The following is a 22,762-nucleotide window of genomic DNA, read 5'->3' on the forward strand; positions in this document are numbered from 1 at the left end:
TGAAAATAGGCAGTAGAAAATTTTTCTAGTTTTTAATAACTTTATAGGATTGTGTCATTGTGCTTTTACATACATTAAAAATCATGGTTGTGCTAGGCATAGTGGCAAATGCCTGTAACCCCAGCAGCTCAGGAAGCTGAGAAAGGAGGATGTAGACTTTAAAGCCAGCCTCAGCAACTGTGAGGCACTAACCAACTCACCAACTCAGTGAGACTCTGTCTCTAAATAAAATACAAAATAGGGCTGGGATGTGGCTTAGTGGTTGAGTGCCCCTGAGTTCAATCTGTAGTACACACACACACACACACACACACACACACAAAATCATGGTTGTACAACTATAATGCACCAATAAAAAATGTGGGGGAAAAATTGTGTTTTATGGTTTGGGTTTACAATGATCTCTAGGATACCCCAGATTCTGACAGGTTCTTAGTTGAGGGAAGGTGGGGTTGGAGGGTGGTCTGAATTTCTTTTTGTTAAAAATATAGCTCCAAATAGATTACAGCTAAATATAAACAATTAAATCATCAAAGAGTTAACAGAAAATGCAACAGCTAATCAAAGTATACAGTAGAACAAAGGAAATAATAAGAGCAGAAATTAGTGAAATAGAAAGTATACAATAAAGAAAATTGGCAAAGTCAAATTTTGGTTCTTTGAAAGGATTAATAAAAGTAACTAATCAAGAAAAGAAGAAAACACAAACTCAAAATCAGAATTGAAAAGAGGATGTTACTACAGATTCTGTAGACATAAAAGAGACTATTAGGAACAAGTCTACAATTGTAAATTTGACAGTTTAGATGAAATGAACCAGTTCCTTGAAAAACACAGCTTATCAGAAAGTTAAAAAATAAGCTGGTTGTGGTAGCACACACCTATAATTCCCAGCAACTTGGGAGGCTGAGGCAAGAGGATCTCAAGTTTTAGGCCAGGCTCAGCAATTTATCGAGGCCCTCAGCAACTCAGCTACTCAGCAAGACTCTGTCTCTAAAATTTAAAAAGGCAGGTGGTGCGCCTGAGAATATGGCTCAGTGGTTAAACACCCCTGGGTTCTCAGTGGTTAAGTGCCCCTGGGTTTAATCCCTGGTACCAAAAGAGAAAAAAGAAAATGGAACATATTATTTTCCACTATAGCACAGTAACTTCTAATTATTAAAAAAGTAGAAGAAAATGAACTATTAAATCTTCCCATATTAATTTTTAGACTAATTTATCTCAAAGTAAAGCTAAAATACAATGCAGACAAAAATAAGTGAAAAACAGTGGTATATAATGCCAAGAGCTGTCCTAACTATGTTCAAATAAGATCAAAATAGAGCTGTGTAAATGAACAAATACATGAGAGGAACCCAACTATTTTTTTTTTAATTGGGATCAACACTGAGCCTCTCTGGGTACCAGGAAATTGTAAATTATTATAACTGCTTAAAGAAATTAGTGCCAGTGCTAGAGTCAAGTATTTGAAGTTCAGAGAGGAAAACAAGACAGAGTTGTTGAACATTTAGCCATTATTTTAAAGCTATGAAGTGTGGTTGGGCAGTGAATTTGTTAGTGTGCAGATTGTGAAGAGTTGTACGTTTATATGATTTTTTTTTTCATCTTGACAGGTTCAATTTTGGAATGGTCTTTGGTGTAATTGCCATGTTTAGCTCTTTTTTTCTTCTTGGAAAAACATTGATGCAGACTTTGGCACAGATGATGGCTGACTCTCCCTCTTATTCTTCCTCTTCCTCTTCCTCCTCCTCTTCCTCCTCCTCTTCTTCTTCTTCTTCTTCCTCCTCTTCCTCCTCTTCCTCTGCTCTTCACAATGAACAGGTGTTACAAGTTGTGGTAAGTACCTTCTTTTTTTTTAATAACTGTTGAAATGTAGATATAAGATTTTTTTCTGGCTAGTATACCTAGTATCCATAATATAAACATGAAAATAAAAGCCTTAAAATTTTTCAGATTACTTGCTGAAATAAAAAATACTGGGGGCTGGGGTTGTGGCTCAGTGGCAGAGCCTAGCATGTGTGAGGTACTGGGTTCAATCCTCAGCACCACATAAAAATAAATAAAATAAAAGGTCCATAGACAACTAAAAAAATTTTTAAGTAAAAAATACTAATTAGTAAGTAATGAGAGGAATCGTGATATTTGGTAGTAGCATAATAGTTATAGCAGTGAACAAATGGGCCAGTATCAAAACTGTCAGCAATTACAGAGATATTCAGCTTAATTCATATTGTTATCTTAAGGTGTTAAATGATTGTTGCTTTCAAGGAATAAGCATGCTGTCTTAAGGTATCTATAATGTACAAATAAATTGCATTTTAGTCTTATGCAGAGTGTTCCCCTTTTCGTTCCATGGCTTTCAGAGTATAACCAATAATATCTTTTTAATTAAAAGTATGGCTAGGCTGGCAAGATGGTGTTCCTATAATCCTAACAGCTGGGGAGGCTGAGACAGGAGGATTGTGAGTTTAAAGCCAGCTTCAGCAAAAGTGAGGCACTAAGCAATTCAGTGAGACCCTGTCTCTAAATAAAATACAAAATAGGGCTGGGGATGTGGTTCAGTGGTCGAGTGCCCCTGAGTTCAATCCCCAGTACCCGCCAAAAAAAAGTATAGCCAGGCGCATGGCATGGGCCTGTAATCCTGGTGGCCTAGGAGGCTGAGGCAGGAGGATCGCGAATTTGAGACCAGCCTCGGCAACTTAGCGAGGTGCTAACCAACTTAGTGAGACCCTGTCTCTAAATAAAATCCAAAAAAAAAAAAAGGCTGAGGATGAATGGTTAAGTGCTCCTGAGTTCATTCCCTGGTACCAAAAAAAAAAAAAAAAAAAAGTATAATACTGGGATTGTGAGTGTTGCTCAGTGGTAGACTGTTTGTGGGCATGTGTGAGACCCTAAGTCCAATCCCTACCACCACCACCACACACAAGAAAAGAGGTATAACATCTTTCCAAACAGTCACTGTGATTCTTGATGTAAAGAATAATGTGCTGAATTGTACTCCTTTGACTGCAATCTATTTATAATAATTCTCACATTAAAGAACGTGTGTATACCTATACCTACCATTCCATGGTAAGCCCTCTACCAACTGAACCATATCCCCAGTCCCCACCCCCCACCCCCCCACCCCCCGTTTTTAAGCAGAACTGGGGATTGCACAACCCAGGTCCTCAGGCATGCTAGGCAAGCACTGTGCCACCGTGCTACATCCCCAGCCCTAGTTGGTTCACTTTTATTTCACATTTTTAAATTTATAGTTCCCATTCCATGAAGCATGGATGTTAAGTTTTTAATCATGTTTTGTTAATGGAATCTACTGTTTAAGAGTCAGTAACAGTTATATTTGCAGACTGGGTTTTGAACCCAGAGGTGCTCTACCACTGAACTACATCCCTAGCTTTTTACATTAAGTTGCCCAGGCTGGTCTCAATCTTGTGATCCTCCTGCTTCAGCCTCCTAAAATTAGCTGGGATTATAGTTATGCCAACCATGCCCAGTTCCTCTTTCTATTTTTTTGAATTCATCTCTTTGTGATCTCTGCTAGGCTCAGTAATTATGGGAAGATTTAGAAGTCATTTATAGAGAATGATAGTTTTTTTCTTAGAAGTAAAAACTATTCACCAGGTGAAGCACTAGAAAAGATTATAGCTAGGCCCTATTTACATGGGGAACAGAAATCCAATCCTGGCATTCATGGAACTTTTAGAAGGATAGCTTCTATGATTGCACTACAGTTGAACATCATATAAGGTGCTGTGGGAACAGAATAGGAATGCAAGGTGAGCCTGGCACTGGGAAAAGAATAAAAAGAGAATCTTAACAGAATAATGAGGAGAGTTCACATTGACTGGGAAAGGAAGATAGAAATTGGGCATCTCAGTAATGAAACAATGTAACATAGGAGAGAATAATCATAGTAATAAGACCTAGTTAACATTCAGCGCTTCCTGTGTGAGCTTTCTGTGCCTTTTTTATTTTACTCTTGTGATTATCAAGAGGTAACTATTGGTGTTCTCCCTGACTTACCGATGAAAAAAATCAAGGCACAGAGATAGTGACTCTACCTGTGGTCACAGCTAGTAAATAATAGGTCCATCATCACTGACCTTAGAGCCAACACACATTATGTTGTATTCCTCTGGAGGACAGATATTTCAAGAAAGTATAAATAATATTGACCTATATCTATGAATTATATGGTGGAAGAATGGGTAGGAGAGTCAGCAAGAGAACAGGACAATGCAGGAGATAAGATGGGAAATATAGGTAGGGTCTAGGTTAGGAAGGACCATTCTAGGAAGTTTTAGTTTTACCTATACATAATAGATATGTGCAAAATGGAGCAAAGTTGGCTAAACTAAAGATAGGGAGACCATTTAAGAAGGCTATTAGAAGTGATGAAGATCTAAACTAAATTAGTGGTATAGGAAAAGGAAGAGATGGATTCAAGTTATCTTTTGGAGTGCAGTTTTTAGACTTAGTGGCTGATTGAATGTGAGGTTAGAGGAAGAAGGAATAGTTCATGATGACTCTCAGGTTACCTGACTGGTTATTGTTCACCAAAAAGAGCATAGGATGTAAAGAAACTGATTGAGAAAACATGATCATTGACAGATGTATCTACCTCCTAGATTTTGAATGACAAAATGTTGTGTAGAGAAGAAATTGTTTCTTCTTTTGGATTTTCAGTTTATTCTAGTTTTCACAAAAATATTCATTCTATTAGGCAAACTGTGCTTTGGAACCCTTAAGTTAGCAGCCAGCTCAGGAGGTTGAGGCAGGAAAGTTCAAAAAGTTCAAAAGTTCAAAGCCAGCCTGGGCAACTCAGTAAAATCCTATTTCAAAATTTAAAAATAAGGGGCTGAGTGTGTAGGTCAGTGGTAGAGTGACCCTCGGTTCAATCCCTAGTCCCTACCCTCCACATAAACACAAAGAAGTCAGCAAACCTGTAGTCCACCATGCCTATTTATGTGTAATTAAGGACATTATGTCTGACGGGTGCAGTGGCACACGCCTATACTACCAGCAGCTTGGGAGGCTGAGGCAGGAGGATTGCAAGTTCAAAGTCAGCTTCAGTGTACAGAGTACAGTGAGGCCACAAGCAACTTAGTAAGACTCTATCTCAAATTTTTGAAAAAGGGCTAGGTATGTGTCTCACTGGTTAAGTGTCCCTGGGTTTAATCCATGGTACCAAAAAAAAAAAAAAAAAAGAATTTTTGTCTCCTGAGTTTGATATAAGCCATTGTAACTTAAAGAACATACATTCAGTTTACTCTAAAATTCCCTACACGCCTTGTTCAGTATTAATTCCTCAAACCCTGGCACTCTTGTGTTATTGAGAGTATTCTGTATTCAGTATTCTGGTACAGCTAATACCCTGTGTAATCACAGCAAACAGATGGGCCATTTTGTACTGTTGCCAGCAAATAAGACCTACCATCTGTTGGTATAGTCACATACTAAAACTCTTACCTTATCTCACTTATTATTACATCCAGAAGATAATAAAGAGAAGGAACAAATATCCTATTAGATAAGGCTTACTGGTTTATTTGAAAGGAAGGTAAGGCAACCTGAATATTTTGTGAGATAGAGGATATGAGAGTGAATCGTTTTTTGTTTTTTTTTTTTTGGTACCAGGATTGAACTCTCAACCACTGAGTCACATCCCCAGCCCTTTTTAAAAAATATTTTTAGGGGCTGGGGATGTGGCTCAAGCGGTAGTGCGCTTGCCTGGCATGTGTGCGGCCTGGGTTCGATCCTCAGCACCACATACAAACAAAATATTTTTAGTTATAGATGGACACAATACCTTTATTTTATTTATTTATTTTTATGTGGTACTAAGCCTCACACATGCTAAGCAAGTAAGTGTTCTGCCACTGAGCCACAACCCCAGCCCCTCAGCACCCCCCGCCCTTTTTTTAAGAGACAGGGCCTCACTAAGTTGCTGAGTCTGGCTTTGAAACTCATGATCCTCTTGCCTTCACCTCAGTAGCCGCTGAGATTACAGATGTGTGTCACTGCACTTGGCCATAGTACATAAATTTAGAGAAGGGTCAGAGAAAACTAAACAACAGAATTGAAGAGACCTTTAACAACATGAGACTGGAGCAAGTATGTTGAAAAGGGATATTGATATTTGTGAAAAAAAAAAGTAGCTCAATAGGGTCAAGTAAAGAGAACTTCAGATAATGAGATATTATCATACATTACGAATGATGATGAAATGGATTTTATAACCAGAGAAAGGAGGCATGGAATTATTGGAATTTGGAAAATGATCAAAGCAGCATTCTGTGAATCTCCTCTTCATTTAATAAAGGAGGCTTAAAAGTGAAACTCATGGGGCTGGGATTGTGGCTCAGTGGTAGAGCGCTCGCCTAGCATGGGCCGGACCTTGGTTCAATCCTCAGCACCACATAAAAATAAAGGCATTGTGTTGTGTCCATCTATACCTAAAAAATAAATATTAAAAAAAGTGAAACTCCTCTGGAGCTGTGGATGTAGCTCAGTGACAGAGCACTTGTCGAGCATGCATAAAGCCCTAGGTTCAATCCCCAGTACAAAAAAAAAAAAAATCCTAAAAAAGGAAACTCCTGCTGAATAAATTCTGATTGAGTTGGAATTAAAACTTTAAATCATAAAATACTTTGAAAGAAAGAACCTCAGATTATTGTTATAATTATTGAATGAGGAAGGCGTAAAACTAATGTCAAAGTATGAATTTTATGTAACAGTAGCACCTTTAATTTTTTTTAATTTTAAAGCTGTTTTTTTTTTTTTTTTTTGGAGAGAGTTTTAGGTTCCTGGCAAAATTGAGAGGAAAATATTGAGTTTTCCTATATACCTCCCAACCCCTACACATGCACAGCCTCTTCTACAATCAACAACCCCCACCAGAGTGATATATTTGTTATAATTGACAAACCTACACTGGTGGGTCATCACCACTCAGAGTCCATAGTTGACATTGAAGTTCATTCCTACCTGTGTACAGTGGTGCACTCCTATAATCCCAGCAATTTAGGAGACTGAGGCAGAAGGATCACAAGTTTGAGTCAGCCTCAGCAACTTAGCTGACTCTGGCTCAAAATGAAAATTAAAAAGGACTGGAATGGGGCTGGGGTTGTGACTCAGTGGGTAGAGTGCTTGCCTAGTATGTGTGAGGCACTGGGTTCAATTCTCAGCACTACATATAAATAAATAAAATAAAGTGCATTGACAAGTAAAAAAATATTTTAAAAAAAGGACTGGGATGTTGCTCAGTGGTAGAGCACCCCTGGATTCAATCCCCAGTATATATAAAAAAAAGCCTCCCAGTATTGTAGGAAATGATGAATCTTGATAGATTTGACTACATAAAATTTATTTATAAACTAAAAGCAAGATAAGATTACAAGACAAACTAGGGAATACATTTGTGATGTATTACAAAGGACTGCTATATCTGAAGTAATCTTAAATATTAGTGAGGAAAAGATGAATATTTATTTTACTTATTTTGGAGCTGTGGGTTGAACCTAGGGGTTCAGACATGTTAGACAAGCAGTCTACATCCCCCCCCCCGCAAGATGAATACTTTAGTATTAAAAAAAAAGGTCATAAGATCATAAGTAGGCAACTCACAAATGTCAAAAATATTGACAAAAATATGAGGGAATTTCAGTTTTACTAATGAACAAAAAAATGTAGTTCACATCACAAATTTGAATAAAGTGAGCTTGCCCAAACTTATGGAAGGGTTGGCTTTTGAAGAACAGCATGATAGTATGTATCAAAGTTGTTAAGGTTTGGATATGACACGTCCCCAAAAACTTCTATGTTAATTCAGGAATATTCTGAGGTAAAATGATTGGATTGTGAGAGCTGTAACTTAATCAGTTCATCCTAGTTTGAATGGACTGACTTGATGTACTATAGGTGTGGGGCATGGCTGGAGAAGGTGGGTCACTGGGTGTGCCTTAGAAAGGTGTATCTTCCCTCTAGCCCCTCCCCCAAACCCTCTCTGCTTCCTTGTTTTCTTGAGCCAAGCACTTTCTTCTGCCATGCTCTTCCTCCATGATGTTCCGCCTCATTCTAACCCAGAGCAATGAAGTCGGCTGCCCATGGACTGACAATCTGAAACTGTGAGCCAAAATAAGTTTCCTCCTCTAAGTTGTTCTTGTCAAGTATTTTGGTCATAGAGACAAAGCTAACACAAAAATCCTTTAAAGTTTGAGAGTAATTGTTTTCTTCCTGTGAGGCATAATGTTAACTAGAGGACAAAGATTAGCACATTTAATTCTCAAAAATGCGCTTTTATGCAAATTTGGTTATTTCCATTTTAATGATATAGGAAATTGAAATGTTGAGGAATAATATGCCAACTTCTTCAAGGTCATTTATCTAGTTATTGATAGTCAGGACCTGGAGCCCAAGCAATATACCTCCAAAACCTGAGTCCTTAACAGCTATGTTCATCTAAAAATTTATTCCCCCAAAATATTTGGGTATATGTACCCAAATATCTTTATTATAGTATTTAGAAGAGCAGAAACTTTTAAAACAATTAAATGCACAGCATTCCATTTCAAAGACTATAATGTGGCTATTAAAACTCGTGTTAAGCCTGGCGCAGTAGTGCACACCAGTAATCTCAGCAGCTCTAGAGGCTAAGGCAGGAGGATCCCAAATTCAAAGCCACCCTCAGCACCTTGGTGAGGCTCTAAGTAATTTAGCAAGACCCTGTGTCAAAATATTTTAACAAAAGAGCTGGAGATATGGGCTGGGGTTGTGGCTCAGCAGTAGAGTGCTCACCTAGCATGTGAGAGGCCCTGGTTTGATCCTCAGCACAGCATAAAAATAAATAAATAATAGTACTGTGTCCAACTAAAAAATAAATATTTTTTAAAAATCTTTAAAAAAAAAAGAGGTGGGGGTGTGACTCAGTGGGTAAGTATCCCTGTGTTCAGTCAAGGGGGGGGGCAGGGGGATGGGGCTTCAAGGACTTAGGAAAGCATTGAAAACTTTTTAAAAAATTTTTTTTTGTATTTGGCCAGCAGGATTATACACTTCAATTTTTCTTTAAGTTTTCCATTTTTTCTTCTTTAAACATTCTCAATTAATATAAAATAATATTAATGAATGAAAGATGGTATTTTCTCCAGAAAGATAACATTTGGGTCACAACTCTTAGACTGTGAGAAATAGGTGCTCATTATGGAAATTACAGAATCTCTCCCTAAAAGATAGTGTAACTTGGGAGTGATCATTTACCTTATGAGAAGACTGTGGACTAACTAAAAGAATGTTATAATATCCAGCTCTTATAATAGCAAACTTCCTTTATATATGCATCAATATTTATATGCACAACATTTTAGGGGCACATGATTGCAAGACAACTCCTGCTCCTTGTGTCCATAATGTAGCTGTGTTCCAAGTGTCTTAATTTCTGTATTAAATTTCAATTTATAGGGCTGGGGTTGTGGCTCAGTGGTAGAACACTTGTCTAGCATGTGCGAGGCACTGGGTTTGATTTGCAGCAGCATATATAAATAAGTAAGTAAAATAAAGGTCCATGAACAACTAATAAAAATATATTTTTTAAAATTTTTCAATGTATATATATATACACATACACACACATATACGTGTGTGTGTGTGTGTGTGTGTGTGTGTGTGTCTTTTGGTACTATTTTCTGACTAATATAATTGACAAACTGAATAGAAGCAATGAAGGGCATTGTTTTCCCACGCTGATCAGATGTTTTATTACACTAGCTTTCATTATCAGCTGTCCTATAATTTAAGAATATTAAAATGAAACTCACTAATTTGGGGCATGGGCAGGTGTTCTGAATCACTCCACATAAGTACTTAAAATCATACAGTAACAATTCAGAGGAAGGATTTATAATTTTTTAAGGACTATAAATTTTAACAAATATCCTGAAATCAAGTATCCAGCCTTTGAGGATGGATCAACTGCTGCCTCCTTCACTGTCACTCTATACTCCCTGCCACTATGCTGGGCTCTCTCATGGTGAGTTCTTCAGGAAGCTGAAGTTGCAACTTTTTTACTCTGCCAACTGAGCTATATCCCAGCCCCAATAAAGTTCCAACTTTTTAACCTAGTATCTCCTTTTCACTTTGTATTGGTGCTGTGCTTGTTCCAGACAAACTGCCAATTCAGAAACTGACTGGTGTTTCTGCTTTTAATTATGGTATAGATAAGTAAATCATTAATGTTCATGTTATCTTTAGTGTACAGAACATGCAGTTTGGATGTCTAAGCTTTAATACACAGTGAATATCATTATCTCTTGGTGGCCAAGCTCCCTTGCACCTCCAGCTGACAGTTACTGCCATGTTGTGTCTATGAACAGGTTCCTGGAATAAATTTACCTGTCAATCAACTGACCTATTTCTTCGCTGCAGTTCTCATTAGTGGTGTTGTACATGAAATTGGACATGGAATAGCAGCTATTAGGTAATGATATTTATCTTTGTTCTTTTCTACTACATGCAAAGAAGCTTTTCATTTAGGAGGGTTAGTTACTAAAATCTGTTGTATTTAATAACTATTAGTCTTTCTCTGGAAATTGCCCAGTGCATATCCCTTATGTATTACTTTAAGGTAGCTTCTTTTTTCTAGAAAAGATTAATATATTGATGAATGTGCATATCTATAATTTGTGCCTTTCTGCCTTTTGCTGGCATGGTTGTGGCTTCATGGTGCTTCAAGGTTTTTCATCCCATCTTGAAAGCTAATGTTTCTATTTGTCATTGGGTTAGAATGATAACCATTGCACTCAATCTCCCCCACACACCTTGCTGCTTTCTTTTTTTTTTTTTAAGTTGTCAATGGACCTTCATTTTATTTATTCATATGTGGTGCTGAGAATCAAACCCAGTGCCTCAAACATGCTAGGCAAGAACTCTACCATTGAGCTACAACCCCAGCCCCCACCTTGGTACTTTCTTTGGCTTATTAGCTGAAATAATTTCCTGCATCTGGTCATGTGCAGTATTGGCTAGAGTAAGAAAACTAAAGGGGCTGGGGATGTGACTCAAGTGGTAGCATGCTCGCCTGGCGTGCGTGCGGTCCGGGTTCGATCCTCAGCACCACATACAAACAAAGATGTTGTGTACGCCAAAAACTGAAAAATAAATATTGAAATTCTCTCTTTACTCCCTCCCTCTCTCTCTCTCTCTTAAAAAAAAAAAAAGAAAACTAAAAATGCTGATTTAACAAATATCATAGCCTATCTAGAAATTCAAGTGAAAGATAAGAAGAGGATGAAACCTAGGACTTCCTTTGAGAATCATGTCTTGGTGGTCTTTAATACCCAAGTAAAATCATTCTAATTATACCTGAGTAATTAAAAAGCCTACTAAAATTATAAAATCACGATGGAGCCAGGCATGATATTGCACACTTGTAAACCCAGCAGTTCAGATCACAAGTTCAAAGCCACCTCAGCAACTTAGCAAGACCTTGTTTCTAAATAAAAAATAAAAAGGGGCTGGGAATGTAGCTTAATGATTAAGCCTAGTGATTAGCCCTAGGTTCAATCCCTGGTGCCAAAAACAACAAAAATCATCGTGGAAAGAAGGTACATCACAACTTCCTTGTCACCCTGCTGATAATTACTGCCATAACCAAGCATGCTCACAGGAATGTGTTTCATCCTTTTGAGTATATAGCCGAGAGAAAAGGCAAACTACTATTTAGAGGAAATAACTTGATTGCTTCTTATTATTGTCCAGTTGCTTATGAACTAGAGTCTGTTGGCAATAAATCCTCATCTTGACAGAACATACACTGTTGCATGGTAGTGATTTAAAGGGCAATTAACTTTTATTTTAACTCTCACCTTTGCTTTTATTTTGCAGTCTTTTAGAGTTTACATATAGAGGTGTTATTATTAACAACTTAATAGTATAACTTGGGTAATTAATTTTTTAATAAAATCTCAATTGCCAACAAAAGTGAATTGTATTGTCTTATATGTTTAGTATTGACAGCACAATATATTAGGGTGCTGCTTTTCTTTTAGAGTAGCTGTTTGGTCTTATGAGACTATTAGTAGAATGCTTATTTTAGAAAATGAAGTGATAAAAATAGTTCTCTTAAGGACAATCTGAGCATTATATATTTTCAAAAATATTTAACATTACCTCAATAGGAATAAATCTCCCCTGCTATTTGTAATAGCTAAGATAATTAGAATTATTTGATAATTTACTTGAATTATATATTCTGTGTCTTTCTCTAAAAATAGTTCATAGGAAACCATAAAAATTATTATCATTTAATTTCTCAGCAATAACCATCTGTTTATATAAATGTCTAATTTCAATTATTATTCAGCATAATGAAGTTGTTAGTCTATATCAGAATGCTATCTGTCTTATAATTTTTAATTTCTTAGACAGCCAAATATATACTACACTATTCTAAAATCATGATTATATACTGTATCAACACAGTTTTTTAGATTCCAGAGACTTGATTTTCAAATCAAAATTTGAAATTAGAGTGATTTTTTAAAATTCATAAATTATTAATCTGACAAATGCAATAGTATTAGTAAATTCCTTTTTCTCTTGTGATTTCTTAGGGAACAAGTTCGATTTAATGGCTTTGGGATTTTTCTCTTCATAATTTATCCTGGAGCATTTGTGGATCTGTTCACTACCCATCTGCAACTTATATCACCAGTTCAGCAGCTAAGGATATTTTGTGCAGGTAACAGACGACTTTTTCTTTTTTTAACATTCATCTGTGGTTTTTGTTTAGTTTTCTATGGTTAGTGGTTTTATTGAAAGTACTGACATCAAAAATTACATCTTTTAGTTAATAAACTCAGCTTATAAGGCTCCCTTAAAAGTAGTACAATAAAATAATTTATAATTATTTCTTTAAGACCAACTGAAACAACACAAATGGTTAAAATTTAAAAAATAAAACACAGAAGAAAGCTTTGTTTTTACTGACGCAAAAAATGACCAAGGGCTGGGGATATAGCTCAGTTGCAGGGCACCTACCTAGCATGTACTAGTTCCTGTGATCCCCAGCACTACAAAATAAAAGAAAAACAGAGCCTGCAAACTATGAAAAATGTTACCTCAGCTGAAATACAGGGCAATTTGCTCAAATCAAAAGAGAACTTGAAGAATCAACCAAGAGATAAAGGAATTCAGAAATGGAGAAGAGATAGCACTCAAGGATGGGCAGGATGGATAATGACTTCTAGCATTGTCAGAGTTCAGAGAAACAGAATCACTTGGAGATATACAGCTACATAGGAAGACATTCTGGGATACATAGATCCATCTGAGTTAAATTAAAATATGACAAATTCATCACAATTCTGCATCTCTTTAAAAAGAATAACTGAAGCTAAGCAAGAGTGTAATTATAATTCTTTTTTTTTTTTTTGGAATGGGATACCAGGTATCGAACTCACGGGCACTCAACCACTGGGCTACATCCACAGCCCTATTTTGTATTTTATTTAGAGACAGGGTCTCATTGAATTGCTTAGTGCCTCACTTTTGCTGAGGCTGGCTTTGAACTTGCAATCCTTGAACAGACTGTGACTATACAACTATCCAAAAAAATTGGAGGTAAGAAAAGTAAAAACAGGAAGTCTAAGTACTAATGTTCTCAACTTCATCATAGTGGAAAGAGAGTCTACCTGAAGTTGATAAATCAGAAATAGAGGCTTGACTATACCACTTAAATGTAGACACTACAAGATCTAAAGACACACATAAAACTTTCAAATTACAATAGTGAAAGCATGAAACAGGTCAACAAAACTGATATCATCAAAAGATAAAATAAGCCAGGTGTCTCAGGAGACTGAGGCAGGATTCCAAAGCCAGCCTCAGCAAAAGTGAGGCACTAAGCAACTCAGTGAGAACCTGCCTCTAAATAAAATACAAAATAGGGCTAGGAATATGGCTCAGTGGTCAAGTGCCCCCGAGTTCAATCCCCAGTACCCGCCCCCCCCAAAAAACCTTTTAAAAGATACATTTATCTGGTCAGTATATAGAAATGAAATAAATTTTCCTATTAAAAGAGAGTGCCAGAGCTGGGAATATAGCTCAGTTGGTAGAGTGTTTGCCTTGCATGCACAAGGCCTCTGGGTTCTAATCCCCAGAACCACACACACAAAATAAATAGTGCCAGACAGCCAGAAGAATGAGAAATTATACTCCATTATATGGGATGTATCCAAAGTGCATTAAGTGAGGCATAGGAATAACTTAGTAATAATGAAGAATATAAGATAAAACATAATAGTGGGGCTGAGGGTGTAGCATTAGCTTAGCATGCAGAAGCCTTGAGTCCAATACACAATACAACAAGGGGGAAAAAAGAAAAGAAAGAAAGAGAAAAATAAAACAATAGGGGCTTGGGATGTGGCTCAAGTGGTATTGCATTCACCTGGCATGCCCCTATAAAATTCACAGGTAGAATTCTTTAGGTTTTTTTTTGTTACCATGGATTGAACCCAGGGTTGCTTAACCTCTGCAGCCCTTTTTAGTATTTTATTTAGAGACAGGGTCTCACTAATTTTCTTAGATCCATGCTAAGTTGCTGAGGCTGGCTTTGAACGTGCGATCCTCCTGCCTTAGCCTCCCCAGTCACTGGGATTACAGGCATGCACCACCACTCCGGGCTCTTTCAAATCTTGAATGTATAGATTTTCTTTTCTTTTTCTTTTTTCTTTGGACCAGGGATTGAACTCAGAGGCACTTAACCACTGAGCCATATCCCCAGCCCATTTTATTTTTTGTTTTGAGACAGGGTCTCACAAGTTGCTGAGGCTAGCCTTGAACTTGTTTTCCTACTGCCTCCCTCTTCCAAGTTGCTGGAATAACAGGCTTGTGCCACTGCCCTAGCAAAACTGAGACTTTTTTAAAGTCAATATACCAATGATATATCTTTCGTGTATAGCATAGAAAATTTATAAGCATATGGCCTATCTTAAGAATGCAAGGATGGCTCATCATTAGGAAATCTATTTGACCTGTAGTAAATATTTTTCACCATTAGGGGAAAAACTTTCCTCATCTCAGTGTTTAACAAAATTCAAAATCTGTTTATAGTTTGTAAAATACTAAAAGTAGGAATAACTGTATATTTCATACTGGTTTTAACATTTAGAAGTATTTCTATTAAAGGACAAGACAACGAATCCCACTATCAACTATTGCTGATACTATTAAATGTTGATCTGTAAATGTGGATCAGTGCAATTAAATTAGAGGAAATAAAGAAGCTTAAATATTAAAAATGAGTGGCTTTTCTTTTTTCCCCAGATACTTAATTATAAGCCTGGTTGGGGGGGGGGGGTTACAAAATCAACTGAAATGAAATGCAGAAAAATTCAGTAAGGATCTGGACAGCAAAGTTAATGTCCAAACAACAGTAGCGGGGCAAGAAAGCCGGAAGTTCAATGCGAACACGCGAGCACAAGCACGTGGGTATAGAGGAGCACGTGGGCATAGACGTGGGTATAGACGTGGGCACGCGATTGCTCAGTGGCCGGAAGTGCCTGCGTATGGTGCCCAGGCGCATGCGCTTGGTGTTCCCAGAAGAACGAGCGTCTTCTGACTCAACCGCCTGTAATTTGCTTTAGAGCCCACGCTTTCTTCAAGCACACGCGCTTTCCAAGCTCGTGCCTTCCTCTGCAGTTCGTGCTTTTGTACCTGAACCTGCGTTCTCCGTCATCTCCTGGCCTGTACCAGCTGCGGAGTAGCTGAGACTACTGCAAAGTCTCTGCCATGTCCTCAGACAGCGTTATCTACATTACCACAGAAAATTTGGAGATGCCTGTAGATGTTGTAGAACTACACCAGATTAATGTGGAAACGGTTCCTTTGGAGACTATGGCCGTGCAGACCATTGAAGTGTACGAGGATATTAGCGGTAATTGGATCCACGGTGGCCACAACCACCCACCGCTAATTGCACTTCAACCTCTGGTCCCTCCCACTACCAGCCACGGAGACCACGATCAGGAAATGATCATGGTGCAGACCCAAGAGGAGGTGGTGGGTTACTGTGATGCAGACAACCTGCCAGCCAACAATGAGCTCGAGGGCGAAGTGGTTGACCCAGCCGGCGGTGAAGATATCAGTTTCCAGCAGACCCTAGCATCTCTTTCTGGCTCCACCATGTCCTCAGCCTGTGGTCACAGTGGTGGGAAGCACACCAGCCGGAGTGGCAAGCACAGCAGCAAGAATGCCAGCAGTGAGGCCAAGGTAGGAAATGGCAGCTCTGAACTGGGCAGTAATAAGTGGGAACAGAAGCAGGTGCAGATTAAAACCCTGGAGGGAGAGTTCTCTGTCACTATGTGGTCCTCAGTTGACAAAGGAAACCAGGGGACAGAGGTTCAAGGACAGACTGAAAACTCACCTCCTGATTATTCTGAGTACATGACAGGGAAGAAACTTCCTCCCGAAGGAATACCAGGTATTGACCTCTCTGATCCCAAGCAGCTGGCAGAATTTACCAGGATGAAGCCAAAAAAACCCAAAGAAGATGGCCTAAGAAACATCGCTTGCCCTCATAAAGGCTGCGTGAAGATGTTCAGGGATAATTCTGCTATGAGAAAACATCTGCACACCCACGGTCCCCGAGTCCACGTATGTGCAGAATGCGGCAAAGCTTTCGTTGAGAGCTCCAAATTAAAGCGACATCAGTTGGTTCACACTGGAGAGAAGCCCTTTCAGTGCACCTTTGAAGGCTGCGGAAAGCGGTTTTCTCTGGATTTCAACTTGCGCACCCATGTGCGAATCCACACCGGAGACAGGCCCTACGTGTGCCCTTTTGATGGCTGTAGTAAGAAGTTCGCTCAATCTACTAACCTGAAGTCGCATATCTTAACGCATGCCAAGAACAAGACCAGCCAGTGAAAAAAGATCCTTCCCCAATTCGGGAAGTATCTTCCACTGGTATGGTTGAGAGTATGTCTGCCCTTTGTTGTTTGAGGGAAAAAAGGTGTTTTCCAAGAAAAAAGGAAAATGTATCCTGAATATGCAAGGTCATGTTTTGATAGAATAGTAAAAGTTAAAATATTTCTGAAAAAAGCAAATTTTATGTAGCATAATATTGCTAAAATGCACTCACTGCCTTGTTCTGTAATGATATTTCTGTGAAGTTTTTTCCCTACAGGGGAATGATTGATGAGCCTGACATCAAAGGACAAGCTGAGTTAGAGACTTTTGTCATTCTTAAAAATATGAAGTTCACTTATTGCCTATATTTTAAATCTTTATTTTCCAAATGTTCATCTTTATACTCTTAGAAATATGTTTGGGAATACTGTTTTGATTTTTTTTTTGAGGTGAATAAGTTTGAGTGCAGAGGTTTTCTTTAAAAGAATGAACATTTACATACTTAGATATTTTCCTGCTGAAGAAAAGTAACTTTTATTTGCTCTTTTATATATATATATATATATATATATATATACTAGGACATGAAGATTATTCTTTAATGGCCTGAGAAAAAGACATGCCTCAACAATGATATAATGCATTATTTGCTGTCTTAATTTTGGTTGTATTCTTTGATGTTAATACATTTTGCATAACTATGCTGCATTGAATTGAATGGCATTGAACGTTAGATGATTTGGTGGTATTAGTCAGTTTGAGCCTATTTTGGTCAATATTATTTTCCAAAAAATATTACCAGATGTTATCATCCAGTGTGATTTCTTTGCTTGTTAGAGTAGTGCTCAGATGGAGAATATATTGTTTGCATATTGATTTTCAACACGTTATATACATCCTGTGTAATAGAAAAAAGCAAAAATAAAATAGCTGTTCTAAAAGAAGGGAAATAAAGCTTGTCTGTATAAATACAGTGTCTAGGAAATGTAGGAAAAATGAAGGGTTCTTCTGGTATCTGATGGGTATAGGGAAAGAGTACTGCTAAATGTCCTATAGTGCATAGGACAATCCCCCACGACAAAGAATTATCCTGCTGAAATGCCTGCAGTACCAGTGTTAAGAAACCTGCTCTAGACAAAATTGTAACAGTTTTTGTGTGTGCTTATAGACAAATCATTAATGGATGAGAAGGTTAGAAAGAAATATGTTCCACCATCCCCATTGTCACTTAAGCTATCATAGACAAATTCAGAATCTAGAGGGGTGATATGGTACTAGGCTGCATGCCTGGCAAGAAATAGGAGACCACCTGTAGAGTCAAGGAATCTATGCAGCTGTGTGCCCTTACCTTCATTCCTTTTGTTCATGCTTTGTTTCTTTGACTAGTATTAGCAACATGGGGTTGGGAGTGGGGGTGGGGAGGAAGATGGATAAAGAGATAGGTGCGCAGCAGGGGCATGAGGGGGTCATGGGGGGAAAAAGGAGTCACGGAGGGGGAGGGGGAGCTGGAGCCCGTGGAGCCATGGGGAGGGCACGCACCCGCAATATTCCGAATTGGTTTTCCCAGAGTGAATTGAAGAAATTAGAGGGTTTTTTTGTTTTACTTTTGTTAATAAAGCTATGAAAGCTGTATAATAAAACACATGTGAGTACCTTTTGTAATCTTAAAGTGGAAAAGACTACAAAGGAACCCATTGACCATGTCAAAACTTAAAATGCCTATAAATGCAAAACTACAAAACGAGCCAAAGAAACTCAGAGGAGAAAATTATAATACCTATTACAAAGGACTAAATTCCTCTATTTATATTTTATAAGTAATAATGTATGCAAATTAGGTTTTTAAAGGAGAGCGCTTAGCAAGTGACCAAGGATGTACACAGGCATTGGATAGAAATATGCAGCTCTCTGAAGAAATACGAATAGCCTTATAGAATGTGTAGGATCTTTCATGGGACACAGCATCAAGCCAGGTGTGGTGGCCCATGCCTGTAATCTGGCTCAGGATTCGGAGGCAGGAAGATTGCAAATTCAAAACCAGCCTTAGCAATTTAGCAAAGCCCTGAGCAATTTAACAAGGCCCTGTCTCAAAAAAATAAAAAGGTTGGGGATATAGCTCCCTGTTTAACTGCCCCTGGGTTCAAACCCCAGTACCAAAATAAAATAGAAATCAAGACAGATTTCATTTTTCACCCAGCAGATTGTATCAAAGACTAAATTTAATGATAGTATCCACTCTATTCAGAGGGAAGAGAAACTTCAAATACAGGAACATAAATTGATGTAAATTTATTGAAGGTCAATTTTATTTCACATACTTTTTTGATCCGACAATTCCATTTCTAGATAATTTTCTATCTCCTTACGGATGCGTGCTTAATTAGATGCATAATAAAAGCAAACCTGTTGCCAGGCACTGTAGTGTGTGCCTGTAATCCCAGCATTTCTATAATCCCAACTGCTCATCCCAGCAGCTTGTGAGGCTGAGGCAGGAAGGTCAGGAGTTCAAAGCCAGCCTCAGCAACAGTGAGGTGCTAAGCAACTCAGTGAGACCCTGTCTCTAAATAAAATACAAAATAGGGCTGGGGATGTGGCTCAATGGTTGAGTGCCCCTGAGTTCAATCCTTGGTACCAAAACGGGGTGGGGGTTAGTCATGACTAAATATGGGAAAAGGTCTAAAATATAGTATAATACCTAATGTAATACCATTGCTAGGGTTTTTTGTTTGTTTGTTTATGTTGCTGGGGATCAAACCCAGTGCCTAGCACATATCAGACAGCTGCTCTACCACTGAGCACATCCCCAGCCCACCTTAGGTGTTTTTAAGAGATGTATCTATATATGTATATAATAGAAGATATCATTTACCCCATAAATTCTAGACCAGACTTACTCTGGATATTTCTAGAATTAACCACTTAGAAAACTTTTTAAAACAATTTGCAATGTGCACATGGTAAATGGAACATATTTTTACTAGGTATCTACCTGCTTTAATAACTAAAATAACAGTGGCCTAAATTATCATAAAATTTTCCAAATATAAGCAGTTCAGTGTTGATATGATGATTCTGTGATTTGGCAGACTTTTGGGCTCTTCCTGTCTTGTGAACTCTTCTATTCCCAGCATTCAGCTTCTCTGTCACAGACTCAAGTCCAACTCCATCATAGTACATTCCAGTGCAGAGTTGTTCCTGTTACTTCCACTTATACTAATAATGCACCTACCCTGGTTCTAATAATGCCTCTAACCTGTCAATGAAAAAAACTGTTATGGAAAAAGGGAAGACTGTATATAGGAGGAGAGTGTGCTAGTGAATGCTTAACTCCTGGCTCTGGAGGGTAGGGTGGGAAACCCTGATACTAGCATTTGCTGGTTTCTATGGTGTAAATGCTCCCAACATGATCAGTTTCAAGCTACTGACCTACAGTTTCTGAAGAAGGAATTGGGAAGAAATGTACACAATTGACCTGGCAAGCTGGTAGGAATAGTTCTACCACACCAATGAGTTCATGTAATTATCTCTGCCACAGGATAAAGTATAAGTCCTAAGAGAAAAAAATGAGGTTTTTTTTATTGGTTGTTTAAAACATTACAGTGCTCTTGTCATACCATATTTCATACATTTGATTCAAGTGGGTTATGAACTCCCATTTTTACCATGTGAACAGATTGCAGAATCACATTGGTTACACATCCACGTTTATACATACTAGTGTCTGTTGTATTTTGCTGCCTTTCCTATCCACTTCCTATCCCCCCTCCCCTCCCCTCCCCTCCCCTCCCATCTTCTCTCTCTACCCCATCTACTGTAATTCATTTCTCTCGTTTTTTTTTCCCCTTTCCCCTCACATCCTCTTATATGTAATTTTGTATAACAATGAGGGTCTCCTTCCATTTCCATGCAATTCCTCTTCTCTCTCCCTTTCCCTCCCACCTCTCATCCCTGTTTAATGGTAATCTTCTTCTCATGCTCTTCCTCCCTGTTCTGTTTTTAAAAAACTATAAAACAGGGCTGGGGTTGTGACTCAGTGGTAGAGTACTTGCCTAGCATGTGTGAGACACTGGGTTCAACTCTCAACACTGCATATAAATAAATCAAAGGTCCATTAACAACTAAAAATATATTTAAAAAAAACCTAAAACAGAAGTTTGGAGTGTAGCTCAGTGGTAACGCACTTGCCTAGCATGCACAAGGCCCTGGATTCCATCCCCAACACTGAAAAAGAAGTATGTATAGAATCTGGGGGTATAGCTCAGTAATATATCATGTACTTAGCTTGTGTGAGACCCTGGGTTTGATTCCTAGCACCAAAAAGGAAAAAAAAAAAAAAAAAAGGAAGGAAGGAAGGAAGACAAAAAACCAAAAACCTGTATCCAGTTTGGTTTTTTTTTTTTAGGTTTAAATTCCCATTCACTTTTTAAAAATTTGTTCTTTTTAGATACACATGACAGTAGAGTGTATTTTGACATATTATGTATACATGAAGTATGAATTCCTATTCTTGTGGTTGTACATGTATATTGGTTGTGTATTCATAATGAACATGGGAATGTCTGATTCATTCTATTGTCTTTCCTATTCCTATCCTCTTTCCCTTCCCTCATTTCCCTTTGTCTAATCCAATGAACTTCTACTCCCCAACCCTGCCCTTATTTTGTGTTAGCATCTGCATATCAAAACATTTGGCCTTTGGTTTTTTGGGATTGTCTTATTTCACTTGGCATATTTTCCAGTTCCATTTACTGGCAAATGCCATAATTTTATTCTTCCTTATGGCTGAATAGTATTCCATTGTGTATGTATAACACATTTTCTTTATCTATTCATCTATTGAAGGGCACCTAGGTTGGTTTCGTAGCTTAGCTATTGTGAATTGGGTTGCTATAAACATGAAGTGGCTGCATCACTGTAGTAGGCTGATTTTAAGTCCTTTGCAAAAACCTGTATCTTAAAATGCCCTTTATTATGTTTGTATACATATTTCTGGACATTCACAATGCATCATAACCTAGAACTAAACACCACATTCATTCTTCGATAATTGTAACAATACAAATTTTAAATGGATAATTATCTTATGAGTCCTTTAGCCAGCCAGTCATAGTAGTGGGTGCCTGTAATCCCAGCAACTCAGGAGGCTAAGGCAGGAGGTTTGCAAGTTCAAGGCAGGCCTCAGCAACTTAGTGAGACCCTGCCTCAAAAAAATAAAAAGGGCTGGGATGTAGCTCAGTGGTAGAGCCCCGCCCCTGAGTTGAAACCCCAGTACTGCAGGGGGGAAAAAAAAAAGTCTTTTAAAACCATTCTTAAGTATCCTTAAAGAATTATTAGAAAACATGCTGGTTTTCACCTTTGGATAAATAAATATATGCATAAATATACTCACATACTTGCTGGTGTGGGCAGAGAAAATTTCAGGAGGGATAAAAGGAAAATGTTGAATATGTTTACTATGAGTGGTGCTGGTAGGTAAAATAGGGAAATCTTTTTTTTTTTCCCAGTACTGGGGATTGAACCCAGGACCTCACATATGGTAGGCAAGCACTCTACATTCCCAACTAGGGCCAAAGAAAGTTATGTGTCTCCAGCAATAATTGGGTCCACATATCTCCTTCAGAGTTTACTAATTGGCATAGGAGTAACTAGTCCTGCTGTCTATCTACCTAACCCGTCACCTTCTCATTCCCAGTTGGAAGTTATCAGCCTAGTGGAGAATGAGGTGGCTTTGCTCTGCCATCTTTCCCGGGAAGAGGGATAAAGAGAGGTGGAATGGGGGATATGCTCATCTTGCCATGAAATCAATAGAGGGCAAATTCAAAGAGTTAGAATTATCTGTAAGAAGGGATTAATCAGAGCT

At 38.1% G+C, this 22,762-nt stretch overlaps 2 protein-coding genes across 2 annotated transcripts in view; both read left to right on the forward strand.

The window, feature by feature from the left end:
- Mbtps2 (membrane bound transcription factor peptidase, site 2) overlaps positions 1-22,762 on the forward strand; it is a 43,846-nt gene that overhangs the window by 3,739 nt on the left and 17,345 nt on the right. Inside the window, exons 3-5 of the mRNA XM_077106743.1 lie at positions 1,614-1,836; positions 10,371-10,474; positions 12,609-12,736. Of these exons, the coding sequence (XP_076962858.1) occupies positions 1,614-1,836; positions 10,371-10,474; positions 12,609-12,736 (455 nt within the window). The remainder of the gene's footprint in view (positions 1-1,613; positions 1,837-10,370; positions 10,475-12,608; positions 12,737-22,762) is intronic.
- Positions 15,787-16,920, forward strand: Yy2 (YY2 transcription factor). Its single transcript, XM_077107420.1, has one exon. The coding sequence runs from the start codon at positions 15,787-15,789 to the stop codon at positions 16,918-16,920; it is 1,134 nt and encodes a 377-aa protein (XP_076963535.1).

This window comes from Callospermophilus lateralis, chromosome X (genome assembly GCF_048772815.1).
Source record: "Callospermophilus lateralis isolate mCalLat2 chromosome X, mCalLat2.hap1, whole genome shotgun sequence".
In the NCBI taxonomy this organism is placed as follows: Eukaryota; Metazoa; Chordata; class Mammalia; order Rodentia; family Sciuridae; genus Callospermophilus; species Callospermophilus lateralis.